At 35.6% G+C, this 27,742-nt stretch overlaps 1 protein-coding gene across 1 annotated transcript; it reads left to right on the forward strand.

Annotated features, from left to right (window-relative positions):
* pik3r5 (phosphoinositide-3-kinase, regulatory subunit 5) lies at window positions 1–27,485 on the forward strand. The gene is made up of 18 exons (XM_051112203.1): window positions 1–257; window positions 9,738–9,848; window positions 11,500–11,600; window positions 11,914–11,982; window positions 12,865–13,003; window positions 13,346–13,415; window positions 14,831–15,005; window positions 15,439–15,607; window positions 16,998–17,066; window positions 17,259–18,118; window positions 19,562–19,687; window positions 19,984–20,115; window positions 21,851–21,944; window positions 22,454–22,530; window positions 22,625–22,718; window positions 22,847–22,929; window positions 23,420–23,535; window positions 25,851–27,485. Exons 2-18 carry the CDS (start codon window positions 9,749–9,751, stop codon window positions 25,996–25,998), a joined length of 2,622 nt encoding a protein of 873 aa, XP_050968160.1. The 5' UTR covers window positions 1–257; window positions 9,738–9,748; the 3' UTR covers window positions 25,999–27,485.
* The last annotated feature ends 257 nt before the right edge of the window (window positions 27,486–27,742 follow it).

Consider the following 27,742-nt stretch of genomic DNA (forward strand, 5'->3'; position numbering starts at 1 on the left):
GTTCTTCTGCACCTTCTCTCTCTGAGTTCCTGTTTAGTCGCACTAAAGCTCGGCAGGCGTGCTGATAACTGCTCCTGTTGTTGCTGCCGTTGTTCAGTGTCTATGTAGGCTGATATAACCTGATGCTGAAGGATGTGGTTACATTTCCACCTCTTTTCATCTTAAGCACTGGATTAGACTGAAAGGACATCGGTTCCGCCTCAGCCCGCACATTGATAAAAGGCAAAGAAATCATGGGAAGAGGATAAGAACTTCAGGTAAGTGTTGCCTGCGGTGCATTCCTGTATTGTGATCATTTTAATCTGAGCTCAACTAGCCTAAAAAAGGAATAAAACTCAGAATTACAAGGCCAGGTCTGTGGATATGATGTGCAGGTGAATTCCCATGAAAGCCCATGAATTGCTTTAGCTAGAATCAGAAACGTTTAGCTTCCTTCAGCTCAGATATTCACATGTGAAGACTCCCAATGCTCCATGAGCTTTTAAATGGAGTTTTAAGACAGATGATGTTCATTGCTGGGAATGTCAGGTGGAAACTTTACTATTCACTGATTTTGTGCAGTGAGGCATGCAGGACAGCAGTTCTGAATCAGTAATCTGTTAAATGATGTTCATCTATACAGTCAGGTAATATACTCAGTTGACAGCATTGGTGTTTTATTCTGTTATATTACGTGGTTGTATGGTTTTACTACAGTAAACTGTAATGAAACTTTGTGTTAGAGCAGTTCTTTAAAACATGACTGCAAGACATTCACGTAGGCTTCCTCTGTGGTGAACGGTCATATGTATAAACAGTGGCTTAATAAGAGATCTAATCACATTCAAGAAGCAGACTTATAGCAGCCGCTCTAGTTCTCACAGAAGATCCGTTAAGATAATGAAGGGGGGTGACATAGTGTGACAGAGATTATTTTTCTTCATACATACATATATATACAGTATAAACATCATGAAGTGTGCAGATTCTAAATGCTTGATTGCAAAATACAGTCAATGGCACAAATACAGCTGATGTTCCTTCTTTGCAAAATCAATTGCTTTGGACTCAGTTAGAAACGAGTGCACTGTAAATTCATAATATTTGATGCAACAGACACCCATTTCCAAATAAGAATGCAGTATAAGCCTCTAAGTTCAAAGATCTTACGTATATGCAGATGAAATTTGCATTTTACTTGCAAATTAGTTTTCTTGTTAATACTGTCTATAATATTCAAATGATATATTTGTTTTCATTGCCACCATAGTGATTCTGCAAGAACAGGCCTTCAGTGTATAGGTGACAGGAGCAAGTGTGATAGAACAGCTTTAAAGCAGTGAGATACTTCTCCTTTTCATGCACAAACAGTATCCGACAGAAACTCTAATAATACATACATAAGGAAGTTTAATTTTTCAGCCATTCATGTGCTTGTCTGTCAGCAACCCAAGAGAGAGGAATATCAAATTTTGTTACTGTTCAAAAAGAAAGATCAATAGATATTGCATACTTATATTTATGTCTCAGTACATTACAATGCAGTACAACCAATCAATCAATAAATAAGCAAGCAACATCACACAACTGATGCAACTGTAATTTGTAAGTGCTTGTGACAAACTTTCAGCTGAGTGAAATAACAGGTTCCTTGGCTAAAAAACAGATCATTGGCTAAGTTTGAATTCCAGTTGATTTAAAATCTGCTGGAAGATTACGCAACTAGGGACTGGAAATGAAACTGGATGAAAGTTTCAGTGGTGACGATCATCAGTGTGTGTATCATTGCTTTTAAACACAGTGGTCAGCCCATAAAATGTCACTGGACAAAACACATTTGTGTTTAGACTGTGCGAAAGTTATAATAATGTATTTCAATGTATTAGATACCCAAAAGCCATCAGGCACAGTTATTATATACATACAACTCTTACTTGACACATTATGTTAGTCTAAATGGCTGTCACAATACAAGTTTTGGTCCCACTTCATATTAGGTGGCCTTAACTACTATGTACCAACATAAAAATGTACTTATTGTTTTCATACTGTATTGCAAAACACTTTTGCTGTTATTGAGGTGGGATATTGGTAAGGGCAGGTACAGGTTTGGTGGTGTGGGTAGGTTTAAGGGTGGGTTAAGGTGTAAGGGATGGGTCAACGGTGCAATTATAAATGTACTTGCAGAAATTAATTACAGATGTAATTACATGCATGTATTTTTTAAAGTCTAAGTAAAATGTAAAAATGTGTACAAGTTATTAATTAAAATATAAGTACATAGTTAAGGCCACCTAAAATATAAAGTAGGATGTTTTTGTCAGCCAGCTCCTCTTTGTTCAGAATTCGTTAAGTTTGAGTCATAATTTGAAGTGAAAGTGGCTCCTTTGTAATCAGACATAGGCGTTGGTTGTGACTGACATGGAAGACACTCTAAAGTTGTTTTGTGTTAAACCTCTTCCTGTTTGTTTGACAGTAGAGTTCATATCTTTTCTATCAAATTCATATTACCCACTGTTTTTACCTGTGAGCTCATCACATCTGGCATGCAGAAATGTGTTACTTTCCAAATATAGAATGTGTTTTATTTACACTACATAATTACTTCAGTGACACACTTATTTATATGTTAAATACATCACAGAAAAAAATGCTCAACGTGCTTTCGGCAGCATCATATCATTTATTCAAGATAAAATTAACTCAGATCAGAGAAATTCTGTAAAAACAGACTGGATTCAGAACAGCACTACTGCATACACTCAAAATATATACAGTATTACATCTTTACAAGGGCAATTGTAAATTTCACAATATGGGGATGTCCATACTTTCACTTGATAAACAGAATAGCCATAGGAATTTTCCATCTTCTCCTAAAGTTGTTTTTTACTATCTTTCAGTACAATAAACATTATTGTATTAAAATATATACAGTTGAGGTCAAACGTTTACATACACCTTGCAGAATCTGCATAATGTTAATTATTTGACTAAAATAAGAGGGATCAAGAAGGAGAAAATGCATGTATTTTACATAAAAGATGTTTACATCTATAGTCCACAAGAGAAAATAATAGCTGAATTTATAAAAATGACCCCGTTCAAAAGTTTACATACACTTGATTCTTAAAACTATGTTGTTACATGAATGATCCACAGTTGTGTTTTTTTTTTTATTTGTGATAGTTGTTCATGAATCCCTTGTTTGTCCTGAGGAGTTAAACTACCTGCTGTTCTTCAGAAAATTCCTTCAGATCCCACAAGTTCTTTAGTTTTTCAGCATCTTGTAAATTTGAATTTCCAACAATGATTATGATTTTGAGATCCATCTTTTCACACTCAGGACAACTGAGGGACTACAGAAGGTTCAAACACTCACTGATGCTTCAGAAGGAAAGACAGTGCATTAAGAGATAGGGGTGTAAACTTTTGAACAGAATAAAGATGCATACATTTTTCTTATTTTGCCTAAATATCATATTTTTTTTTCATTTAGCACTACCCTTCAGAAGCTACAGAAGATACATGTTTCCCAGAAGACAAAATAAGTTAAATTTACCCTGCTCTTCTAATCCAAAAAGTTTTCACCCCCTAGCTCTTAATGCATTTTTTCCTTCTGATTCATCAGTGAGCATTTGAACCTTCTGTAATAGTTGCACGAGTCCCTCAGTTGTCCTTAGTGTGAAAAGATGGATCTCAGAATGTTACAGTTATTGTTGAAAAGGGTTCAAACACACAAAAATGCTTAAAAGGCTAAAAAAAAAAGGAATTTGTGGAACCTGAAGGAATTTTCTGAAGAACAGCAAGCAGTTTAACTGTCCAGGATGAACAAGGCACTCATGAACAACTATCACTTTAAAAAAAACATAATTCAGGTAACAACAAAGTATTAAGAATCAAGCGTATGTGCTTTTGAACGGGGGCATTTTTTAATATAAATTCAACTATTATTTTCTCTTGTGGACTATATTTAAATGTCTTTTTTGTGAAATATCTTATTCAGGTCAGTACTAAATAAAAATATCATGCATTTTGTATAATCCCTTATATTTTGGTAATTGAAATTTTGCAGATTCTGCAAGAATATGTAAACTTGACCTCAACTGTATACTGTAAAACATGTAAAAACTGTAAAAAAAAAAAAAACTCTGAAAGGGGGGGAGATAGCGCAAAGCAGCAAAAAAGTAACAATGTAGTTGTATTTATGTTACAAATGTAATTAACAAGTCATTCAGAGTCCTTAATTCTTGTTCATGCATCATTTTTTATGCATGCACGCTTTAGACATTTGCTCGTTTCCTTGTTTTATATAACACACTACCCTTCAGTTCGGTTTTACACAACATAAGCTGAAACTGAGGTGAGTGTAAAGTTCCCACAGGTACCAATAGAGACTAAAAGGAAAGAATAGAGTTCCTCATTTCCGCCTAGACGGGAGAAAATCAGCATCCTGGTTCTGGTAAATATTGCTCTGTGATAGATCCCCTGCATCCTACTGTATCTGCTTAACTGGGCTACTGTGTCGGCGACAACATATAAAAAGGAAGCACTTACCGTTGAATGTTGTCACCATTGTTCGACTGCTGTTATTTCCTAAAACGATCACGGCAGGGGCAGTTTGGCCTTATTGTTATGGGAGGGAGGGATGTGGATGAGAAGACTCTGGGCTCACAGGACAAGGCGCATGGGGGATATTGGTCCCCATCAATCAGAGACTCCACACAATGAGCGTCGACCCCCTCACGGTGTGGGAGTCTATCATAGCGGCCGATCGCACCACAACAATGGAGCAACACCTGTTTCCTCGGCAAAACCCGGGAGCAACCTTCCTGTACAGGGCTGTTGGAAATATGATCAGGAGAAGGAGCTGAGATTAACCTTCATGCTGGGTCACAGTGAAAACGTGAATCAGCTGAGATGAAGGGAGCATCTCATCACACATGCTGTTGGGATATGAGATTTTATAGCTGAGGTCTGATTTTAGATATGAAATTTAGTGTCCAGTGTTTATACTGTCCCTGTTTCACCTCTCTGGAGGTCTGAAGTTGTCTACAGTATGTGTATTGTTGTTTTGTTACTAAAGTAATGCTATAATTTATTATTAGAATAAAAGGTGTGATCCAAATTTGGAATGCAGCATTGCTGACTCAGGATAATGTACTGAAAAGGCCCTGGTTGCGTTTCACTGATTTTGTTCATAGTCTGTGCACCTCAAATGCATCTTTACTTCACATAGGAAGTTTGCTGGGATTGTGTTTGTGTTGCCCAGATGAAATCATCCTCTCACATAAGAGGATGTGAACACATCCTTTTACGTGTCAACAAGGTCACTTCCACATTTTCAGAGGTTGCAAAATGAACAAAAGGCTACAGGCATCTGACTGACTGACGGCTGCTGGTCACTTGTTTGCACCAGTTTAGTTCTGTATTATGCCACGAATCAGACAACTGATGCAAAACCTGTCTAGAACAGGTTTTTAACCAGGGGTCCTAAACAAATTTTCACAGGTGGTGCAGGATGACAAAAATATTTAAATGAAGAAATTATTATTAATACAAGTGAGGTCAAAAGTTTACATACACCTTGCAGAATCTGCGAAATGTGAATTATTTTACCAAAATAAGAGGGATCATACAAAATGTATGTTTTTTTCTATTTAGTACTGACCTGAATAAGATATTTCACATAAAATACGTTTACATATAGTCCACAAGAGAAAATAATTGCTGATTTTTTTTTTTTTTTTAAGTGATAGTTGTTCATGAGTGCCTTGTTTGTCCTGGACAGTTAAACTGCTCACTGTTCTTCCTTTGTTCTTCACTGTTTTTGGTTTTTCAGCTTTTTTTGTGTATTTGAACCCTTTTTAACAATGACTGTATGATTTTGAGATCCATCTTTTCACACTGAGGACAACGGAGGGACTCATATGCAACTATTACAGAAGGTTCAAACACTCACTAAAGCTCCAGAAGGAAAAATGATGCATTAAGAACCAGGGGTGTAAACTTTTGAACAGAATGAAGATGTGTACATTTTTCTTATTTTGCCTAAAAATCATATTTTGAAGATACTTACATGTTTCCCAGAAGACAAAATAAGGTAAATTTACCTTATTATATATTTACCCTGATTTTCAAATTCAAAAATCAAAAACTCAAAATCATACAGTCATTGTTGGAAAGGGTTCAAATATACAAAAGTGCTAAAAAACAAACAAACAAACAAACAAACAAAAAAACAAAAACAAAGAATTTGTGGAATCTAAAGGATTTTTCTGAAGAACAACAGGCAGTTTAACTGTTCAGGACAAACAAGGGATTCATGAACAATTATCACTAAAAAAACAGCTGTGGATCAGTCAAGTAACAACACAGTATTAAGAATCATGCATATGTAAACTATTAAACTGGGTCATTTTTATAAATCCAACGATTATTTTCTCTTGTGGACTATATGTAAGGATTTTAGGATCTATTAGGATTTTTCTAAAGAATAGCAGGCAATTTAACTGTTTGGGACTTATTACAATTACCAAAAACAAAACAAAAAAACTGCTGTGGATCATTCAGGTAACAATGCAGTAAGAATCAAGCATGTGTAAACTTTTGAATGGGATCAGTTTTTATAAATTAAACTACTATTTTCCTTTAATGGACTTTATGTAAATGTCTATTATGTGAAATATCTTATTCAGGTCAGTACTAAATAAAAAATAACATGCATTTTGTATGAGCCCTCTTATTTTGGTAAAATAGTTAACATTTAGCATATTCTGAAAGGTATGTAAAGTATGTAAACTTTTGACCTCATCTGTAAATTAAAATGCTGAAAACAGATAAAATCAAGATGTAAACAGAAATCATATTTTTTTACTTGTTTACTTGTTTTACTGTTTTTATTGAAAACAGTTCTTGAAATATCTAGAATAACAGAATAAATAGTGGTTGAATAATTTAATATCAATACTCCAGTTAATAAACAGATTGAAAAACAAGCAGCTTTGTCATAATTACAGCAGAAATAACAATATCTCAGCTAGGAGATTGAGCCTTTGAGTTAAACCAGGGATGTTGCATGGGGAGAGTTGTTACACAGTTTAGGCTGTACATGAACATCACTGTCTCTGTGTACGAATATAAAGGATTTATGATTTATTTTAATCTAAAAAAGCAAATCAACATTTCACTTCTGGGTTGTAATTTAATTTGCACCTGGCACTTGTTCCCACCAGGTGCCACTTTCTATGAAATTAGTCAATGAAATATCAGTCAAATGGAAACAATGTTGTTCCAGTCTCACAACACAAACCAGCTTTTTGTTCAGCTTTATAATAGAAACAGCAATCATAAGTTCAGTGATGAATTAGTTCCTTCCAGCCAACCTGGCAAGGCTACAATAGAGCTCCGTAAGGTCATTAAGGCTAATATCAGGCTGTTCCCGCTACCTCGCTTGCAAGCCTATTGTTGTGCTTGAAAATAAGTGACCAGCGCTAACAGTTTGTTTGAGGATAACCTTACTGTAATTCAGAGTGAGACCAGTGAAACTGCTTAAAGTAGGTTTTATTTTTCATCCTGGTAACTGTGCTTGGCAGTTTGAGTTTTTTCAAGTCTAACTCGCCTAATGACTGACAGACAAACATGTGGGGTTTGTATATACTGTTGATTTTTCTTGAGTTAACATCAGCAAATTCCCCTTAGTGACCACTGTGAAATAAAAAAGAAGAAGAAAAAGAATCTTTGGATTGGTGTTGCATAATTATTGAATTTAAGAGCTATGTGGATAAACCTAAAATGGACATCCTGCCTGTTTTATTAGATCAGAAAAAGCCCCTGACATCAGATAGGCAATCAAGATGAATCTATTTTCAGAACTGCTTTTCTGCTTTTTTTTTTTTAATTGAAGAACGGCAGGATGTGCCATATGTTATTATCTGACCGTATATAATCTGACTGATTATTAGAAGTTGCATATGGAATGATTAAACTTTAAATTAAAATGTAATTATTATATAGAAATACCATTAGGCTTATATACAGTATTTTCAATTTACATCAAATCACAAAACATATAATCCGTCATTAACCACACTTTCTAACCGGCAAATAAATCAAACACAGTTAATTGAGATGGTATATCAGAACGATTTATATGAAATACCCTCGTTTTCGTTATTTGTTTCATAATGAAATGTTCTTGGACCTATAAATTCCCCAGCAAAATAGTTTATCACCAGCAACAGACAAATGTGCTCTGCACTTCTCAGTTTATGCAAATCCGCTTTATGACGCATGACGCTCAATGGGCCGTGCTCAGCGTGTTAATGCAACGTGATGTTTGGTGAGTGATGAGTTTAGTATATGTGTTGTCAAGTGTTTGCGAGAAGCTAAGTGAAGCAAAGGGCTTTACTTTAATGTATCATCTATAATATTGGTGGTTTGAGTTTTGAGTGTAATGACTCAGTGTTAATATCTCTCTAAATGTTTGCTTCATGGTTTGGGGATTTTTGTTTTGACATTGGGGAAGTTTTAAGAATGTCACTAAACTACAACACACAGGAGGTGCCAAATATAAGCCACACTTACTTTATGTTCAATTTGATTTACTGACCCAAATACCTACATTTGAGAGGGGGAAAACAAGCGGTACATAAAAAATGTATTACAAATTATTTTTAAAACTGGAGAGACAGGGAAGTGGAATGACCGCGTTGAAGGCGCTGTAAAAGATGCGAGAGGCCAGTATCAAACACGTTTACAGAACAATGGAAAAGCAGCGCATTGGAATCCAAAAATGCGTTTTGTGTGAACGGCCCCTAAAATGACTTAATATGTAATCATTCTATCTATATCTCTTTCACAGCTGCACTTTAAAAACTGCTCATGTCAGCCAAACTTTAAACATTTAGCTGATCTAGTAAAGTTATTGCGCATTTCAAAATGATATTGGTCAGTGACTCACTGGGAGAAAAAAAAATCAGTTTTTTTCCATTTAGGGAAATTAGTGTGTTGGAAGAGGAATTCTCTGTTTTGCCTAGTTTTAATATAATGACTTTACTCTTCTTATTAAGCGCTAATTCGCATGAAGTTCCTATTTGGGTTTTACAACTTACTGTATGCGCATCCATGCATTCTATCTTTGAGGTTTGTTCAGCGTTGCCTATCATTCCTGGATGTCTGTTCCCAAACTACATACTATGTGTTGTCCTTTATTCCTAGATGGCAGGTGGCAAACTTCTAACAGTAAATGTCAGGAACTCTAAATGGTTTCAGGAAGAAAAACAAACAGTTGGTAGCTGTGGCATCCCCTTAATAATCCCTAAACCACATAGTTCTCTTGAAATTCTCTGACAGCAGGTAGAACATTTTCCTAAACCTCAATATCATTTACAGACATGCAAAGGATGCTGTATGTTTACTTCCCTGAAGGGAGAGGAGTGTGTTTGTCTATGTAGATAACATTATATGGAATTTTATTGACACAAGCGGCTACTTCATTCAGGTTACACCAGCTGTGTCACTGGATTGAAACCGTGCACAATAATTTATAACATTTTCTTGACTGATATGATTGGAATTCTCCTGTTTAAACATAAACAAGCACTTCCGCCATCTTATGTAACACTTTTTTAGCATCATATTTACAAATCAGATAAGGGAGGCAGTGTGCGTTTATAACCTTTTTGTTTTACTATTCAAAAACATGTTGAATTTTACAGCTTCCTTTATATGACTTTAGTTATTATTTTCTTTTCCAGTTACAGTCAAGATGCAGCACACCTCGTGCACAGAGGACCGGATCCAGCATGCTCTGGAGAGATGCCTAGATGGACTCCGGCCATCTGAAAGCCTGACACAGTCCTGGAGCGGTAAGGCCACCCCACTGACCATGTGCTTTTGTTTGGCATCAGTGTATTGTTTTTTTTTTTTCATTTTAATTCTTTACTTCTGGTTTGTATGTGTATGTTTTTTTTTCTTCTCATTTTTCCTATTGGTTTTCAAATGACCTTATGTTGCAAATCGGAGATAATAGAGATTTAGGTTAAAGCAATGTTAGGATTAGAAAGCATTAGAGCATAAAATATAGTTAAGCAAATATTTCTGATGTTATAATGAAAACTGCAAAGATATTAAAATCTGATTAAAATAGATACTGCGATATTCTTGAAAAGAAAAACATATTAAGTGGGCATATTCTTTAGTTATTATTTCTTGAAAATATTATGTAGAAAGTGCTAAAATAATAAGCTCCTTCACTGCTTATTAATAGATAAAAAAACTATTTTCTTTAGTTTGGTGGTGCGTCATGAGTCATGAGGTGCAACCAATACGCAGTAATATCACAAAACAGGAAATAAAATTAGAGAAAGGATCCCTGCAGACCCTAATGACTGTGTTGCAAGGTCAAAGTCTCTTAAAATGTCATAAATTGACCTTTTTGTGAATTTACTTGATGGTTAAAACATATTGAACTTTTCTTGAAAGTTTTTCAAAACTATATGAAACCAACAAGAATACAGACTGTACACGAATTTGTCATGCTTTAAACTAGGTTTAAAAAAAAAAAAATTATAAAAAATCCTTTCTTTATTTTGAACATGATACCATAAATTTTGTCATCTGCCCATATAATATGACTGGGTGGGTTTAAATGTCAACTAAGTGGACATGTCTACATCAGCCCATCCACATCTGATTGTAGCATTTAATTGTGTAATCACAGCAAAACACTAATTTCTCCAGTATAAAAGCAGTTTAAAATTTGAATTTGCTCAAAGACAACATGATACATAGCTGTGAAATACTACTATTTTTACTTCTCTATTTTAGAAAGGTCATATATAGAATGTTTATTCATTGTATATTAGCTGTGTTCTTATGAAACAGGGAACTGAACAAACGAGATCACACTGACAAACAGCATAATGTTGTTTGGTACAGAATGTGAGACTGTTGATAGATTCAGAAAGAAGGTGTTATTTTCATAAAGTGCTCTAAAGGAAATGTATTATTTGACACCTTCATTTGGGCAGGAAGTTGCAGGAAGATGTCCTTCGAGTAAAGCACATTATCAGCCACTGCAGATCTTTAGCTGGAAAGTTAGCTGCAGTTGCCTTAAATATCCAGTTCAGCATCATTCTAAATTTGTTTTGAGGTTAGGCACAGTTCTGTCACATAACCAATATAATCTGTTAATGCAGCTGCTCTCAAATTGAACACCACAGTATGTTCTTTCTCAGAATTCTAACCAAAACTGCGCATCACGGTTTAGCGCAGGGAACTCAGGCTGTCGTGTAATTAACCAGCCCATTCCTGTCTGATGTGTGTGTTTAGATTAATTCCTACTTTTTTGTGTGCTTGGCTCATTTTGGCGTTATTGGGGTTGTGCAGTGGTTTCATGCATGCCATGGGGGACTTGTTTACTAGATTTCATGTTCATTTGAGGTATAAGACACGCACATTTGTCCCAGTTTCGCAATTAGGGTTCTTATGTGTGTATATTTCTGCATGTTTATGCAGCTGGCTGGTGTATGAACCGCTGGAGTCTAGAAGAGCTGGTTAAGAGGGACCCAGAAAATTTTGTCATTCTGCTGCAGCAAATTCTCAGAAAAGCCAGAGAGGTGAGTGCGCATTCAGACACAACCCCAACTAAACAGAATAGTACACCCGCAATGTAGAAGTGATACTTTCAGTCACGTTTGTGATCAGTGTCCTCTGTGTTGAGCTCACTATGCCCCCTTGTGGGCTCTGCATGCTATGACAGATAAGATTGCATCTAATCTGTGCTAAGATATTAGTGTTATCCATAGTTAAATTAAGTTCAGCAGAAACTTGTTTTAATTTATTTTACAAGTGATCAGGAAAACAGTGTAAATTTGTCTGTAGGTGGTGTGTAAAAGTGTTAATGCTGTATATCTTTCTCTGCTGTTTAAGGTTCAGCAGGAGTGTCATTATGAGCTTGTGGCCCCCTTGGCTCTCATGTTCGAGTCCACACTCCTGCAGGTAAAGGTTCATGAGCACTGGGTTGATAATTCAAGAAGAAATCTACCAAAGCCTTGATAGAAACTAAGAATCTAATTGTACTTATTGTTCTTGTAGCTAATACTGAATGCTGCTTAGTGTTAATTCTCACAAATAATTAATCCAAATATTATTTTTTAATAGTCTTTATTAAAGTTGTAGGATCTTGAATAAGGTAAAACATAGAAACCTTACATAAAATGAAAAAGAAATATATGTAATTTTTAAAAAGGTGTATAAAAATGTATATGAATGTGTACAATTTATATATTTTATGTATTGACAATATATTTTTTTTAATTTACAGCTTTTTTGCAGTAATTAAAGGGATAGTTCACCCAAAAATGAAAATTCTCTCATTAATTACTTAACTTCATGTTCCAAACTCATAAGACCTTTGTTCATCTTCACAATGCAAATTAAGATATTTTTTGTATTTTTGACTACCACATTCAAGGCCTAGAATGGTAGTAAGGAAATTGATAAAATAGTCCATGTGACATCAGTGGTTCAACCTTAATTTTATGAAGCTATGAGAATATTTTTGTGCACAAAAAAACAAAACAGCTTTATTTAACAATATTTTTCTCTTTTGTGTCATAAAATTAAGATCCATTGCCGTTGATGTCACATTTCAGAAAAAAATTGCTTATTTCTTTTCTGAAGATAAACAAAGGTCTTATGGGTTTGGGGTGTGCAAATAATGACAGAATTTTTGGGGGGGGGTTGGCTATCCTTTTAAATAAGATAAAGTTTAGAAATTCAAATACATTTTAAATGTTTAATGTTGCTATTTAAGCCTTATCTCTTTCACCCAGAAGCTAATATATTGAAATCACAAATGTGTCTGTTTTCTCTTTGCAGATGCCTCTTTGTCCATCTGATGGAGAGATTCTGACAGAAGCTTGTGAAGTGTTTCATGGCTTTCTAGCATGGCCTGAACCCTACTGTAGCGTGTGCCGTAACCTGCTCTCTACTTTACATCAAGAGCTTAGAGCTCCAGGTAGCGTATTCACACCAATAACAAATGATAAACTTTTATCAGTCACGATCATACAAGTTAACACCTCATCAAAGACCATGCTGTTGACCTTAGTCAAAATGTACTAAATCATAGTATTTAACAGAAAAGTGCAGTGGCATACTTCTCAGTGGTTTCAAGAAGCACTGCAGCTGTTTTTCAAAATAAGTGTTGTACTTGTTTATCTGTTTTAAGAGCACTAGTAGTACTTTCAAGATTACTTAACTTGCACACTAACGTCAGTGCATTCGCTAAGATTATGTTTTGTTACATAATGTTGAAATCTGATGAAATAATGTTCTTGTGTGCATTTGCTTGTATCAGGGATTTCGTACCACAGGTTGGTAAGAGAGGAACAAGGCCTTGCCACCTCCAGTCAGCGTTCTAAGATCATGTGAGTGTATTTCCACAGAAGCAGGAGGAAATCCTGTTGTGTCAGTTATTGCTCAGCCCTTGTGGTTGCAGTCTTTACCTCTTGCTTCCTGTGTCAGTTCTTGGATATTCAGAATTTGTCTTATTATAATATTACTTATCTTTGTGAAACTTTAACTTCAAAGGCTGTGTGTCCAGTCAGATTTATTGTAAATAACATGATTTGTTTGTGATTTATTTGTCATACAGCCTAGGGTTTAATTGACAAATTTTAATGTTAAATTGGAAGTATTTTTGGGTCAAAATTAATTAATATTAATAGGTGTAAATAAGAAATAATAACAAATGTTTCTTGAGGACCAAATCAGCATAATGGAATGTTTTTCAGCATTGTTGTGTATTTGAACCCTTTCCAACAATGACTGTATGATTTTGAGATCCATCTTTTCAACTATGCTACTATTATAGAAGGTTGAAATGCTCACTGATGCTTCAGAAGGAAACAAAATGCATTAAGAGCCAGGGGGTGAAAACTTTTGAATAGAATTAAGATGTGGACAGTTTTCTTATTTTGCCTAAATATCATATTTTTTTTCATTTAGTACTGCCCTTCAGAAGCTACAGAAGATACTTGTTTCCCAGATGACAAAATAAGTTAAATTTACCCTGATCTTCAAATTCAAAAAGTTTTCACCTCCCCCCAACTCTTAATGCGTTGTGTTTCCTTCTGAAACATCAGTGAGCGTTTGAACCTTCTGTAATAGTTGCATATGAGCCCCTCAGTTGTCCTCAGTGTGAAAAGATGGATCTCAAAATCATACAGTCAATGTTGGAAAGGGTTCAAATACAGAAAATGCTGAAAAACCAAAGAATTTGTGGGACCTTTTCTAAAGAACAGCAGGCAATTTAACTCTTCAGGACTCATTAACAATTACCACTAAAAAAACAAAAAACAAAAAAAAAACAGCTGTGGGTCATTCAGGTAGCAATGCAGTAAGTATTAAGAATCAAGGGTATATAAACTTTTGAATGGTATCATTTTTATAAATGCAACTACTATTTTTCTTTTATGAACTATATGTAAACGTCTATTATGTGAAATATCTTGTTCAGGTCATTACTAAATAAAAAGTAACATGTTTTGTATGATCCCTTTTATTTTATTATTTGATTCTGCAAGGTGTATGTAAACTTTTCACCTCAGCTGTGTGTGTGTGTGTTTATATTTATATATATATATATATATATATATATATATATATAAACACACACCCCCACAAAATGTCTTCATCTAAGAAAAAACATCTTAAATTGTTGATGTTATACTAAGCTCAAATACAGAAAATAACAAATAACTTCATCTATGAACACAAGTGATGTTTTATCTGTGTTTCTGCTACACTACAGTGATGTTTTCTAATGTTTTCTCTCTTGCAGTACGGTGTTGTTGATGAACCCGGCTGAGGTGCCTGCTGAGTTCCTGTCTGTGGCAGAGCAGCTCAGTGGAGCAGAGGTCTCACAGAGAGAGAGTAGCATTACACTTATTAAACACAGCTACCAGGCAGTACTCGGAACTAAATACCCACTACAGACCATCAGCGGTGCTCTACAGGTACACCACACTGTTCCATGGCACAAGATGATATTTCCTTTTCTAATGTTCTCCATAAGACTGATACAGAGCGTACGTGCGTCAGACGGTGACTGAGTATGTGTGAATGTGTGGGTGTATCACTTTGTGGGTGTCAGGAAGTGTGTGATCTGATGGGGGGAAGGGGGAGAAAACTGGATGTGTAACCAAAATGACTCATATGTGGTTGGTGGGTGGCTAGTGGGGCAGAAATAGATGGATTGAGTGAGAGTAATGAAGGGGTAGAGCTTGTTATAAATGGTGAAATTTATTGTAATTATATGTGATTACTTGGAAGTTAAAATCAGGGGTAACTTCATTTGAAATACAGCTAAACATTTATCGAATTCTAACTCTGAATGACTTGCAACAACATAAAAGCTTACGGTACGTGACTAAGTTGGTTCCTTTTTAGTGCCTGAGTGATGATGAGCTGGCACAGATCCTGTCCTCCTTGAGTGACCTTCTTGAGTCTGCAGCAGCCATGACGGATATAGCTAAAGCTCGAGAAAATGTCGAGGGTGGTCTGGAGATGCTGCGAGAAAAACTTGCCATACCAGCCTCCAACGGCAAGACTTCAGATGGTAGAGTCACACTTCCTACTTATAGCCTACCTCACAAACACTAAAGAGGCAGAGAATGTGCTTTGAATGGTTAGCAGACTTGTGTCCAACCTAATACAAATTGAAAGTGTGTTTTGTGAAATCCTAAAATTGTTACATTTACATTGCACTTACTAAATCAGTGGTTCTCACCTAAGGAATAGGGCCCGTGGGGGGGCATTAATTCTTAAAATTATTTAAGTTATATTTAAATATATTAACAAAATTAAAATGTTTTAAAAATGGCTGTACAAGAAAAAACTGACATTATATTTTTTAGTTTATTTTTATTACAACATGAGTACCGAAGGTACATATCAGATTAGATAGTCTTAAGCAGCACGGGTATATTTGTAGCAATAGCCAAAAATATATTGTATGGTTCAAAATGGGTGATTTTCTCAATATTTTGATTTTTTTTGCACACTTAAATTCACGATTTTCAAGTAGTTGTATCTTGACCAAATACTGTCCAACAAACCATACTTCAGTAGAAAGCTTTCAGCTTTCAGATGATGTATAAATCTCAATTTCAAAAAATTGACACTTCTGACTGGTTTTGTGGTCCAGGGTCACATATTGTCTTGGACAAACAGAGCGTCTTGGAGACAAACAGGTTGTGAACCACTGTTCTAAACTGCATTATTAAGGCTATTGTCAATCCATGCCATTATTATAGTAAAATCAATTATTCTTCACAAGCAATCAATAATATGAAAAAGAATAAGGTACTGCATATATTAAATATGCAGCATTATACACTAAATGACTGAAGTATGTGGACAACTTTTATTCAAAGCATGTGACTAATTCACCTGAAATTTCATTAAATATTTTAGTAGAATAGAGCCTGTTCACAAAGCAAGGTCCCTATTAAAACAATTTACTGAGTCTGATTGGGAAGACTTGACTGGCCTGCACAATGCCCAAGTCCATTGACCACCTGTGAGATGAACTGGAACCTCAGGTATAAACCAGGCTCCATCACCCATTACCTGACCTCACTTAAATTCTGTTGATTGAACAGGATCAAATCCCTATAGCCACGTTTCCCAGAAGAATGAACGCTGTTGTAGTAGCAAACCTCCTATTAATTCCAGTGACTTTGAAATTTGGGTCCACATACTTTTGGCCATGTGAATTGGTGGTCTACATCCTATAGAGTTTCATGGTTGTTGCTTGGTGACATACTACACTATTTGTCTGGGCAGCAGTACCTGGCACCAGCTCCTAGAAACGTAACCAAGATGGATGACCAACATGAAGCAATAAAGCTGATGGCACGATTTTTCCGCTTGGGAAACAGTGGTGTGTTGGGTTTGGAGTGGGCTGGTGATTAATGAGAAAGACTTTGTTGTGTTTGTGTCACTAGGGGTTCTTCAGACGCTCGGCCTTCCAGCAGCCAAGTGCTACACCTTCCATTGGGACAAGGATAATTTTGGTAGGACACTGAATCTAAACCAGTTCCATTTTTTTTCTGCCGTGGGCTTATTCAAACATTTGTTTGGCTGTTTTGGAATTATAAACATTCCCAAAGATTGATGTCCAGTCAGTTTGATTTAGTTTAAAATGTCATTAGTTGGAAGTTAATAATAACCCTCTGAGTCATGATTTTCCACCTTGCTTTTTCTAGATGTTCTTAACGACCTTCTAGATATGGAGTCTGAATTGACCTTATCTCAAACATCTGAAGGCATGGAGGAGGATGATGTCGACAATGTTGATGTGGAAGATGACGAATATGAGGACTTGGAGGAAGGTTTCGTATCAAACGGTTGCACTGACTATCGGGCCTCAACCTTCTCTACTGTCTCCTCCCTTTCCACGGCCTCCAAAGACTCAATGTTCTCCACTCTGTCAGTCGCTTCCTCCGAATACTCTCCTCTCTCCACGCTCTCATCCTCATCTCAAGCTTCAGGCACTGACAGTGACTTCTGTGAGGATGCAGAGGAAGACTGTCTAAGCACAGCCTCTGTGCCCAAGTCCAAAACCAGCGGACGACTTTCCAAGCGCCTCTCACGACTCTTCAAACCTCGCAGCAACTCTTTATGTCGAGCTAAAAGCCTGGGCAGCCCTGAGGCTAAAGAACTAGTGATGGCTGTACGCTCAAAGAGATCCAATTCTCTCCCACAGCAAGTGCGACTCCGGAGCTCTGAGTTAGGATTCCCAGCGCCTCCTCTCTCCCAGCTGCAATATGTTTGCTATAGGAGAAGACCCATTTTGAGTACTGACGATGTGGAAGGACCACCAGGGGCCACGGTGCTCAGAGTGGTGGTGTTTGGAGCAGATCATGTGGCAGGGAGAGTCGCCCGTGCCTATGGCAGCCTAAGAAAAAGCGAAAGAGACTGTCCACACCTGACTAAAGCTTTCAGGATGAAGTTTTTCTTTGTGCCTGTGAGGAGGGATACAACTCCAGCCAACTTGTCCATGAGGAACTCTGGTTCTTCTCTGCAGCTGTCAGTGAGTCCACTGAAACCAGCCGTCTCTAGCACTGTGAGTGGAATCTAGACACTTGAGCCTAAAGTATACACAGTTTTTTTGTGTGAATGCTAAGGTACACTACCAGTCAAAAGATTTTTAATGTGTTTTAAAGAAGTCTCTTCTGCTCATCAAGCCTGCATTTATTTGATCCAAAGTACAGCAAAAACAGTAAAATTATTAAATATTTTTTTGCTGTTTAAAATAACTGTTTTATATTTGAATGTATTTTAAAATGTTTTTTTTTTTCTGTGAGCAAAGCTAATTTTTCAGCATCATTACTCTAGTCTTCAGTGTCACACGATCTTTCAGAAATCATTCTAATATGGCGTTTTGCTGTTCAATAGCATTGCATACTATACCATTTAAAAGCTTGGAGTTTATAGAATTATAGAAATTAATACTTTTATTTTGCAAGGATGCTTTAAATTGATTAAAAGTGATGATAAAGATATTTATAATGTCACAAAATATTTCTATTTAAGATAAATACTGTTCTTCTGAACTTCCTATTTATCAAAGAAACCTGAAAAAATTCTACTCGGCTGTTTTCAACATAATGTTTTTTTGAGCAGCGAATCAGAATATTAGAATGAATTCTATTCATATAGAAAACCGTTATTTTAAATAGTAAACATTTTTCAAAATGTTACTTTTTTTTGCTGTACTTTGGATCAAACAAATGCAGGCTTGGTAAGCAGAAGAAACTTCTTTAAAATGCATTTAAAAAACTTTTGACTGGTAGTGTAGGTAGTGCAGAGTCTGCTTAGTTTTTGCATCAAAACTGGAGTATACTTTGAGCTTTAGGTTTTGTTCACTGTTTATTTTTAATGAAACGTACATCAGAGATGTGTGTTCCGCTTCTCAAAGCAGTTCACAGGGAGAGGAGTATGTGTCTGGATGCAGATGTGTTTCGCAGTTAATTTGCGTACTAAATTCCCTAGTATTTCTTTGTTCAGAAGTAACTAAGAACAAACTTCTTCAATTGGCATTCATGTTTCTTGTTTGTAGCCGCAAACCATTGCTGTAGTTATCACTACGTCAATCATTAAAGTTTCACATGTGGTTCCTGTATGCCGTAAACACTCAAATCACCAATTCACTCCCACATTTAAACGAGGTTATCACTCCCAAAACCTTGAGTGTGTACCGGCTACATTGTTTAATTGAATTTCAAACCACTCCGTATGGCTAATCTATGTACCCCAGCCTGGCTAAACTAGATTTCTTTTGCCGGTTTTAGTGGGGTTTCGGACATTTTTTTTTCCCAAGCTCGTCACCAGCTAAAGATAGATCAAAAAATAAATATATATATTAAGACAACAAAGATTTCAAAGATTAACTGCTGGTCTGAGCTAACTTTAGATCTCTAATAAAGTCTTTCATTAGATGAAAAGATGGTTTTGTTTTTATTGATTGTTACTCTATACATCCTCATGTATGATTTTGATACAACAGGATCTCTGTGTGAACGGGACGGAGGACAGCACTAATGACATCGCCAATCTTTTGGGAATGCTGGATCCCTGGTATGAGCGCAACACTCTGAGCCTTCTGGAGCTTCCGGTTAACGTGGTGTGCCAGGTGATACTTTCACATCCACGCACATTCATTCACATGAACAGAGAGTGCATGCATATCTAAATAATCAGCAAGAAGAACAGTAAATCTTTTGTTATATGGCAAGCTTTGACACGACATACACGCAGACTAAAAAAACCACATCCCATAAAACCACTCATATGAGGAACTTGTGTGTGTGAAAGTGTGTTTTGAATTGTTTTGATCATCACTATGGCCTGCAAAAGAACAAAAAAATCATTTACTTTTCAAATTATTGCAGAAAAATATTTTTATGCTAAATGTTCTGTCCATAACAGCAAACATCCAAGATTGAGTCAGACTTGTCTGAGGGTGCTGGTGAGGAACGTCTGCCGATATTTGCTGACCTGGTGCTCTATTACTGCCGACATGCTGCCCGCCCTGCCCTCATTCAGCTCTACCAAGCAGAGGTGAATAAAAACACACCATTTCCTCAGTCTGTGACAGTTTCTATTATTTATTATTTCCTGTTTCTTCCTTTCTCCACTGTGTTATGGATTTAGTTTTTTAAAAAATGTTCATTCATAATTGACCTATCCGTAAGCCCCTCCCCTCAAACGCTGATGAGCCAATGGCAGTCGAGTATCAGTTGCACGGGGAGCGGAACGCGAAACATCTTTAGGTTTTAACGCCGTAGAGAAACATTAGAAGATCTGAAGCTCGCATCGGTTTGATTGTGTTTATCAGAGGATAGGCAATAGAATTTATTTTATTACATTTCCTAAACCCAAACAAAACAGCAAAATGCCCCTAAGAATTCAACCCCAATCCCAATGAAGACAAAAATGTTTATTTTCTGGTTGTCATACACTCATTAAGTTGCAATTTTTATCTGCTCAAGCAGAAAGTTAATGTCATCTTGTCCTTCAGGTATCTCTGGCTAAACCTAGCTAATGGTCAGGTTAGTGAGTCTATGTTAATGTACAAACCTATAGAGCGAACTGTTCTCACATCATGTACAGTATAGGTCAAAAACACATAAACCGAGGTCTACATTTTAGTGTCTCTCCATATTAAAATGATTGAATGTAAATTAATTTAATTGTACCCTACGATACATGAACAGTGTTGATCCTTCATGTTGTCATCCGCAATTTTATCATTTTTTCACACTGACAGTTGTCATTGTAAGGCAGTGAGCAACAAAAAAAAAAAAGTTTAAAACGGGCTAAATTCCTACAAATGGGATAGTTTAAGTTATTTTAGTACTCTATGAAATCTACATACATTTTTAGATGTTGCTTGGTGTTAAAGGAGAAATCCACTTCCAGAACAAAAATGTACAGATAATGCTTGTCATCCAAGATCCACTCGTGAAGAAATTATGTTTTTAGAAGGAAACATTTCAGCATTTTTCTCCATATAATGGACTGATATGGTGCCCCGAGTTTGAACTTCCAAAATGCAGTTTAAATGCGGCTTCAAACGAGGAAGAAGGGTCTTATCTAGCGAAACAATTGGTTATTTTAATTTTAAAACATACAATTTAAACACTTTTTAATCTCAAATGCTCATCTTGTCTTGCTCTGCCTGAACTCTGTGTGTTCTGGCTCAAGACAGTTAGGTTATGTCGAAAAACTCCAATTGTATTTTCTCCATCAACTTCAAAAATCATTTCCAAAATCATCCTACATTGCTGCAGAAGTACCGAGCCAGTCTTTGCAAAGTGAACATGCAAAGAAAATCAAACACCCTTAACAAAAAAAGTTAAAACAGTGATATAGGATTCTGAAGTTGAGGGAGAACATGAGGTGGGAGTTTTTCGACACACCCTAACTGTCATGAACCGCAAAAAAACAGAGTCCAGGCAGAGTAAGACAATACAAACATTTGACATTAGAAAGTGAATAAATTGTAGTATTTTTATGAAAATAACCGATCATTTCACTAGATAAGACCCTTCTTCCTCGGCTAGGATCATTTACAACCACATTTGGGATGGTTTGAAGCCGCATTTGAAACTGCATTTTGGAAGTTCAAACTCGGAGCACCGTTTGTTCTGGAAGTGGACTTCTCCTTTAACTAAAGACTCTACAGTATTTCATTTACCTTTTCTACACTGTTTTGTAATTTGTCTAGCATCTTATACTGCCCTAATGTAATCCAGTGGTTTTACAAAAGTTTAAATCTTACTCTTGGCTGTAGTTGACACTAGCTGGAGGAGAGAGACGGACTGAAGTGTTTGTTCACTCTCTGGAGCTCGGACATACAGCTGGTACAAGAGCCATTAAGGCCATGGGTGAGTGTGGACAAACAGTATATCAAAATTTTCTCCTCAGTCTTTTCACAATATCTCATGTTTGATTAGTATGCTTTCCCTATATACATACTTTTTTTATTTTTCACTGTGTACATATCCTGTCTTCCTAAAAACCCTGTAAAATCACCCATGATGTTGTCTGCAGTGTTTTTATGTGGAGGTCAAAGCAGCACATGACAGTGTGACAATTGCTGACATAAGTCATGAAAGTCATGCGAAAAAGCCTTTAGTGTTTTTCTCTTTACATGTTATCCTTGTGCAGCTTGCTGTTGTTTGCAGAATTAACTGAAGGTTTTTTTTTTTTTTTTGGTGGTAGCAGATTTTCACTTCTCAGAAGTTATTTTGAACGAACAGAAGTAGCCCTAAATTATGACTGATCTGATAAATCATTTTTTTAATGTGAGAAGGAAAAGAAGGAACATTTCAGATCCTGTTCTGCATTGTTTTGCTGTAGTTAAGATGACTCCTTTTCTGTGTTTATTTTTCAGGTGCTGCAAGTAAGAGATTTGGCATTGATGGAGACCGTGAGGCTGTTCCTTTATCGCTTGAAGTTACTTACAACCGAGTAAGATGAACTATTCCAGTGTTTGGAAGAATTTTTAATGGTGCAAGCATGCAATTCTCATTCGTCCCCTCTCTTTTTTTGTATTTAAATATAGATACATATCAGTGGCAGAAGTCAGAAGACAAGAGCAGAGAAGTCCTGCACCTCTATAAACCTGCTAAAAGCCTGCAGGAATCTTGAGGAACTAGGTAGAAAATAACTGATATCATTATAGACAGACTATTTACATTTAGATGTAATAAATTGCATAACATTTCCTAACAAATTTCACAGAGGTATTAAAAAATATTCTAATAAATCTTGTCTTTGTCTTTAGATTCTAAAATGGAGTGCCTTCATTTGACAATGACAGAAGTATTGAAGAGACAAAACTCTAAATCAAAGAAAGGCTACAATCAGGTGAGCAGGAAGGAAGTATGGGAGAAAACTGAGATGCGGTTTAAACAGCCCGAAACAAACTTAGCGCAAACACCTACAGATACTTTCATGTGGTTTCTGCAGCAATGTGTAGCAGTCGACAAACAACAATTTTTTTACCGAGAGCAAACATTTTGGTTTGTATTTACCTGTTTCTGTAGCAGTTAACACGATATGGCTCATGTTTTTACACCTTGGTGTTTTTTTGGTGTCAGTCGTACTTTCATTTTTACAGTGTCAGTGGTTACTCTTCGGATCAGTTACACCACACACTAACTGTACTTCATCTTGTTTTGTTATTGTTTCACAAGAAAATATACCGTTGGCTACAAATTTGTTTAGAAAATGTTTAAAATAAGTTTAAAAGACATCAGCAATGTTAATGTAATTGCATAGATTAAGCTCAAATGTTTATGAATATGAAAGCTATTTGGGTGATTCAAGTTGTGTAAAACTGTCATTTGTGTTGCAGCAACTGACCACCACACAGGTAAAGGTGGATAAGGTTCAGGTTAGTGGAACTTGCAACACCACCTTCGCAGTTTGTCTGGACCAAGATGAGAAGAAAATTTTACAGAGTGTGACCAGGTATAGTTTGATTTCGTCGGCTTTTGTATGCTGATATTTGGCTAAAAAGGAGATGTATTTATTTCCTGTCCAGCAGAGGTAGACAGACAAGTCAGACAGGTTTTCACACTTGTTCCGTATGAATTAACCCCTTGAACTTGGCTACATGAATACGTTAAATTGCTAAATAATAATTCATTACTTTTTTCTTAAGTAACATTTGAAATGAGTACTTTTACAGGAGTAAAAGTTCCCTTAAAATTGTAAATGCGATTATTGATTACGATTATCATGATTTACACTGAAAGATGTTTTGAATAGCTTTATACCACTGTTTGACCCAAATGCATTTCACATTTTTGTATATAGTCTCTTCTTTAAATTAAAAAAAAAAAAAAAAAAATTCACAATTAAAACATGAGAAAAAAAAAAACTTAAGATAACCTTAAGATAACCTGTAGGAAAAATACACACACACTCTCTCTCACACACACACACACACACACACACCCACCCACACATCTTAAGGATTTTTGTTGTTGTTGTTTTTGTAATTGTGCCTTGTAATTGTGAACGATTACATAATTGTCATCTGTAATTGTAATCACGATTAGAAATTCTATTAATTGTGCAGCCCTAAGTAGTACTAAAACATTGTAAAACACATTGTTATAAAAACCTATTTTAAATACAGCTGAAGTCAAAAGTTTACATACACCTTGCAGAATCTGTTATGTTATTTTACCAAAATAAGAGGGATCATACAAAATGCATGTTATTTTTCATTTAGTACTGACCTGAAAAAGATATTTCACATAAAAGACATTTACATATAGTCCACAAGGAAAAAAAATATGAATTTATAAAAAAAAATGAGCCTATTCAAAAGTTTACGTATCGTTGATTTTTTTTTGTTGTTTTTTGTTTTGTTTAGTGATAGTTGTCTCTTGTTTGTCCTGAACTGTTAAACTGCCCACTGTTCTTCAGAAAAATCCTTCAGGTCCCACAAATTCTGTGTTTTTTTCAGCGTTCTTGTGTATTTGAATCCTTTCCAACAATGACTGTATGATTATAAGATCCATCTTTTCACACTGAGGACAACTGAGGGAATCATATACAACTATTACAAAAGGTTCAAACGCTCACTGATGATCCAGAAGGAAATGCAATGCATTAAGAGTCAGGGGGTGAAAACTTTTTGAATTTGAAGATCAGGGTAAATTTCACTAATTTTGTCTTCTGGGAAACATGTAAGTATCTTCTGTAGCTTCTGAAGGGCAGTACTAAATGGAAAAATATATGATATTTAGGCAAAATAAGAAATATGTACACATCTTCATTCAGTTCAAAAGTTTACACCCCTGGCTCTTAATGCATCGGTTTTTTTTTCTTCTGAAGCATCAGTGAGTGTTTGAACCTTCTGTAATAGTTGCATATGAGTCCCTCAGTTGTCTTCAGTGTGAAAAGCTGGATCTCAAAATCATACAGTCATTGCTGGAAAGCGTTCAAATGCACAAAAATGCTGAAAAACCAAAGAATTTGTAGTATCTGAAGGATTTTTCTAAAGGCAGTTTAACTGTTGAGGGCAACTATCAGTAAACAAAAAAACACAGCTGTGGATCATTCAGTAAACTTTTGAACGGGCTCATTTTTATAAGTTTAATCTATTATTTTATCTTGTGGACTATATGTAAATGTCTTTTATGTGAAATATCTTTTTTTAGTAAAATAATTAACATTTTGCAGATTCTGCAAGGTGTATGTAAATTATTGACTTCTATGATATTGACTTCTAGTAATGGCTGTTGAAAATTCAGCTTTGGCATTTCAATTGCATTTCATATATTTAAATAATATAAAATATTATATTTTATTTAAATACAATAAAATATCAAAATATGTTAAAATAGTATTTCACATTGCTGATTTTCACTATATTTCTGATAAAATAAATGCAGTCTTTGTGAACTTTTTTCAAAAAAGTTGTATCCTTGTGTTGTTTTAACATGAAATAGTCTTTGCATTAAGCCAGCAAAACTGAAAACAAAAAAAGAGGAACAAAATCATGAAATGTCATCTTCATGTTTTACTGTGAGATGGAAATGAGACTGAAAGTGACTCAGTGACCAGTGCTGTTTGTTACGAAGAAAAAAAGGTTAACTCCGTCATAGAGTTGCCATAGGGACACTAAAAATATTTGTTATAAAAATAATTTTGTGGCCAACAATGGGTAGACTTTTTCAGTGCATCTGTTATTGCCAGTAACGATTAGAATGTAAACTCCACTAAACATTTATACAGTGACATAAACAGCCCAAAACTTTTTGTCTTTGCAGGTGTGAGGTATCAGTTTGTTATAAGTCAGATAGTTCGACTGACTGGACGAAAGGAAGGGTGTTCTCATCTCAGATCCAGCCTCTGCAGCCAACCTTCTGCTCTCTGCTTTGTCTCCCTGTTTCCACTTTCAGTGGACCTCAGCCTTGAACCCAGAGATGAGGCTTGACCGTAAGACTTCAGCCTAATAGACGTCCATCTTCGTAGTTTTCCACTTCTTCTTTCAAACTACAACTCTACATATTGACTCACAATAAAGCTAAGATAGACTTTCGGGTGAAAGTGCTCTTATGTATGTACAGCACAGCGGGGGTAGTTTGCTTCAAATTTCTGAGATGAGCATAACTGGTTGTTTAGCCTGAGGTACATCCTACTGAATATAATTCAGTGGACAAGCTGAGACAATTTTGGGGGATTTATGACTAACACCTGAATCATGTTATGAATCAAAACCTGAGTCATCATCCATAATATCGGTTTGGTACTTTAAAAGGGATGTTATTACCAGATTGAACTGGAACTGGGGCTTTCATGGCTCTTATACAACAAGCATGGATCTCTCACTATGACCAGAATACTCTTGTTAATGCACATATTAACCATCATTTAAATAAGCACTGTGGACAATGTAATAATATGTTTGTATATATGACTTAATTATTTGTAGCTATAATCAAAATTCTCAGGAAATGTGTCTATATTCCTTTACACTTAATTTTTAATTGTATATTTAAACTCACTCGTGTCTGGCCAGAGAATTGAGACAGTGGTGCCTCAGAGTTTAGTCTTTGAAAATCTAATGTACTCTATGATTATTCTTGTATGTATTTGTATGTCCTCTCTGTAGGTTTATTTTTGCTGTGTTGTAACTTTAAAACCATCTGAAACGTATCTGCTTTGAATACCTCTAATTGTAGTTTGGTCGGTTTGCCAGCAGAGGTCCTTGCATACCAATTGTTGAGTTTTATCTAAACAGTGGTAAATAAACACAACACTGGAAGTGAAAAAACAAAACAGTTCAGTCAGTATGCTGGAAACCTGGCACAGTTTGTAAGCGAAACAAACTGAATTTTCTTTTTTCTTTTCTTTTCGTTTGTTTTCTTTCTAAAATGTGTGTATCTGTTCTCTAAAATTACCAGAATAACTGTCAAACCAATAATTTTCTCCTCTGTTTTTAAAACACTTTAAATTGTATATATTTTACCAAGATTATGGGGTAGAGGAGTACAATGTACATATGTATGTGTTTTTATTAAAAAAAAAAAAGAACATTTTCAGCAAATTGAGGGATTTTACTCTCTCTCAGGGCAGACCGTTTTTTAAATAATGTCCGTCTGTGTTTATTAAACTTTGTAAATACATTCTATTTGCAATAATACTACATTTCATTTTGTTGTGACAACATGTTGGAATGAGTGTTGTGGGTACAGACTAACAACCAGTGCTACTGAAATGTACTGTACACTGTTATGAAAAATGTATTTTTATAATATTTTGTCATCCTGGCATCCCAGAGAACTAAAGCGGTACTTTCCATGTAACTTGCATTCATAAAGTGCACTCAGTGGCTTTATATTTGGACATTTGTAACATGTCAAATTAAAAATATATTAAATAAAACCACTTTTTAAATTAAATTACTACTCACAAGTGTGTATGTGGTTACATAATGACTAACAATATTTTTGTCATTAGTTCACCCTAGTCACCAAAAATGTTAACACCTTTTATGGAATTGTTTTTTAATGAGACTGTCATTACATATTACGTAGACTTTAAATGCTTGCTTTTGTGAAGGCGTTCTGATGATCAAATGTCATGCTTAATAACTAAACAATGACAACTCTGTCTGCTTAAATGTTCCTTGAGAAGGGCAGTTTTTCTCAGGGTATTT

Source organism: Labeo rohita, chromosome 6, assembly GCF_022985175.1.
Source record: "Labeo rohita strain BAU-BD-2019 chromosome 6, IGBB_LRoh.1.0, whole genome shotgun sequence".
Classification (NCBI taxonomy): Eukaryota; Metazoa; Chordata; class Actinopteri; order Cypriniformes; family Cyprinidae; genus Labeo; species Labeo rohita.

Bases quoted from the DNA above. Each gene is read 5' to 3' on its own strand.
- pik3r5 (XM_051112203.1), top strand. From the start codon at position 9,749: ATGCAGCACACCTCGTGCACAGAGGACCGGATCCAGCATGCTCTGGAG. The intron at 15,006-15,438 runs GTACACCACACT...GTTCCTTTTTAG, and splicing joins CCATCAGCGGTGCTCTACAG to TGCCTGAGTGATGATGAGCT. The intron at 23,536-25,850 runs GTATAGTTTGAT...TTGTCTTTGCAG, and splicing joins ATTTTACAGAGTGTGACCAG to GTGTGAGGTATCAGTTTGTT.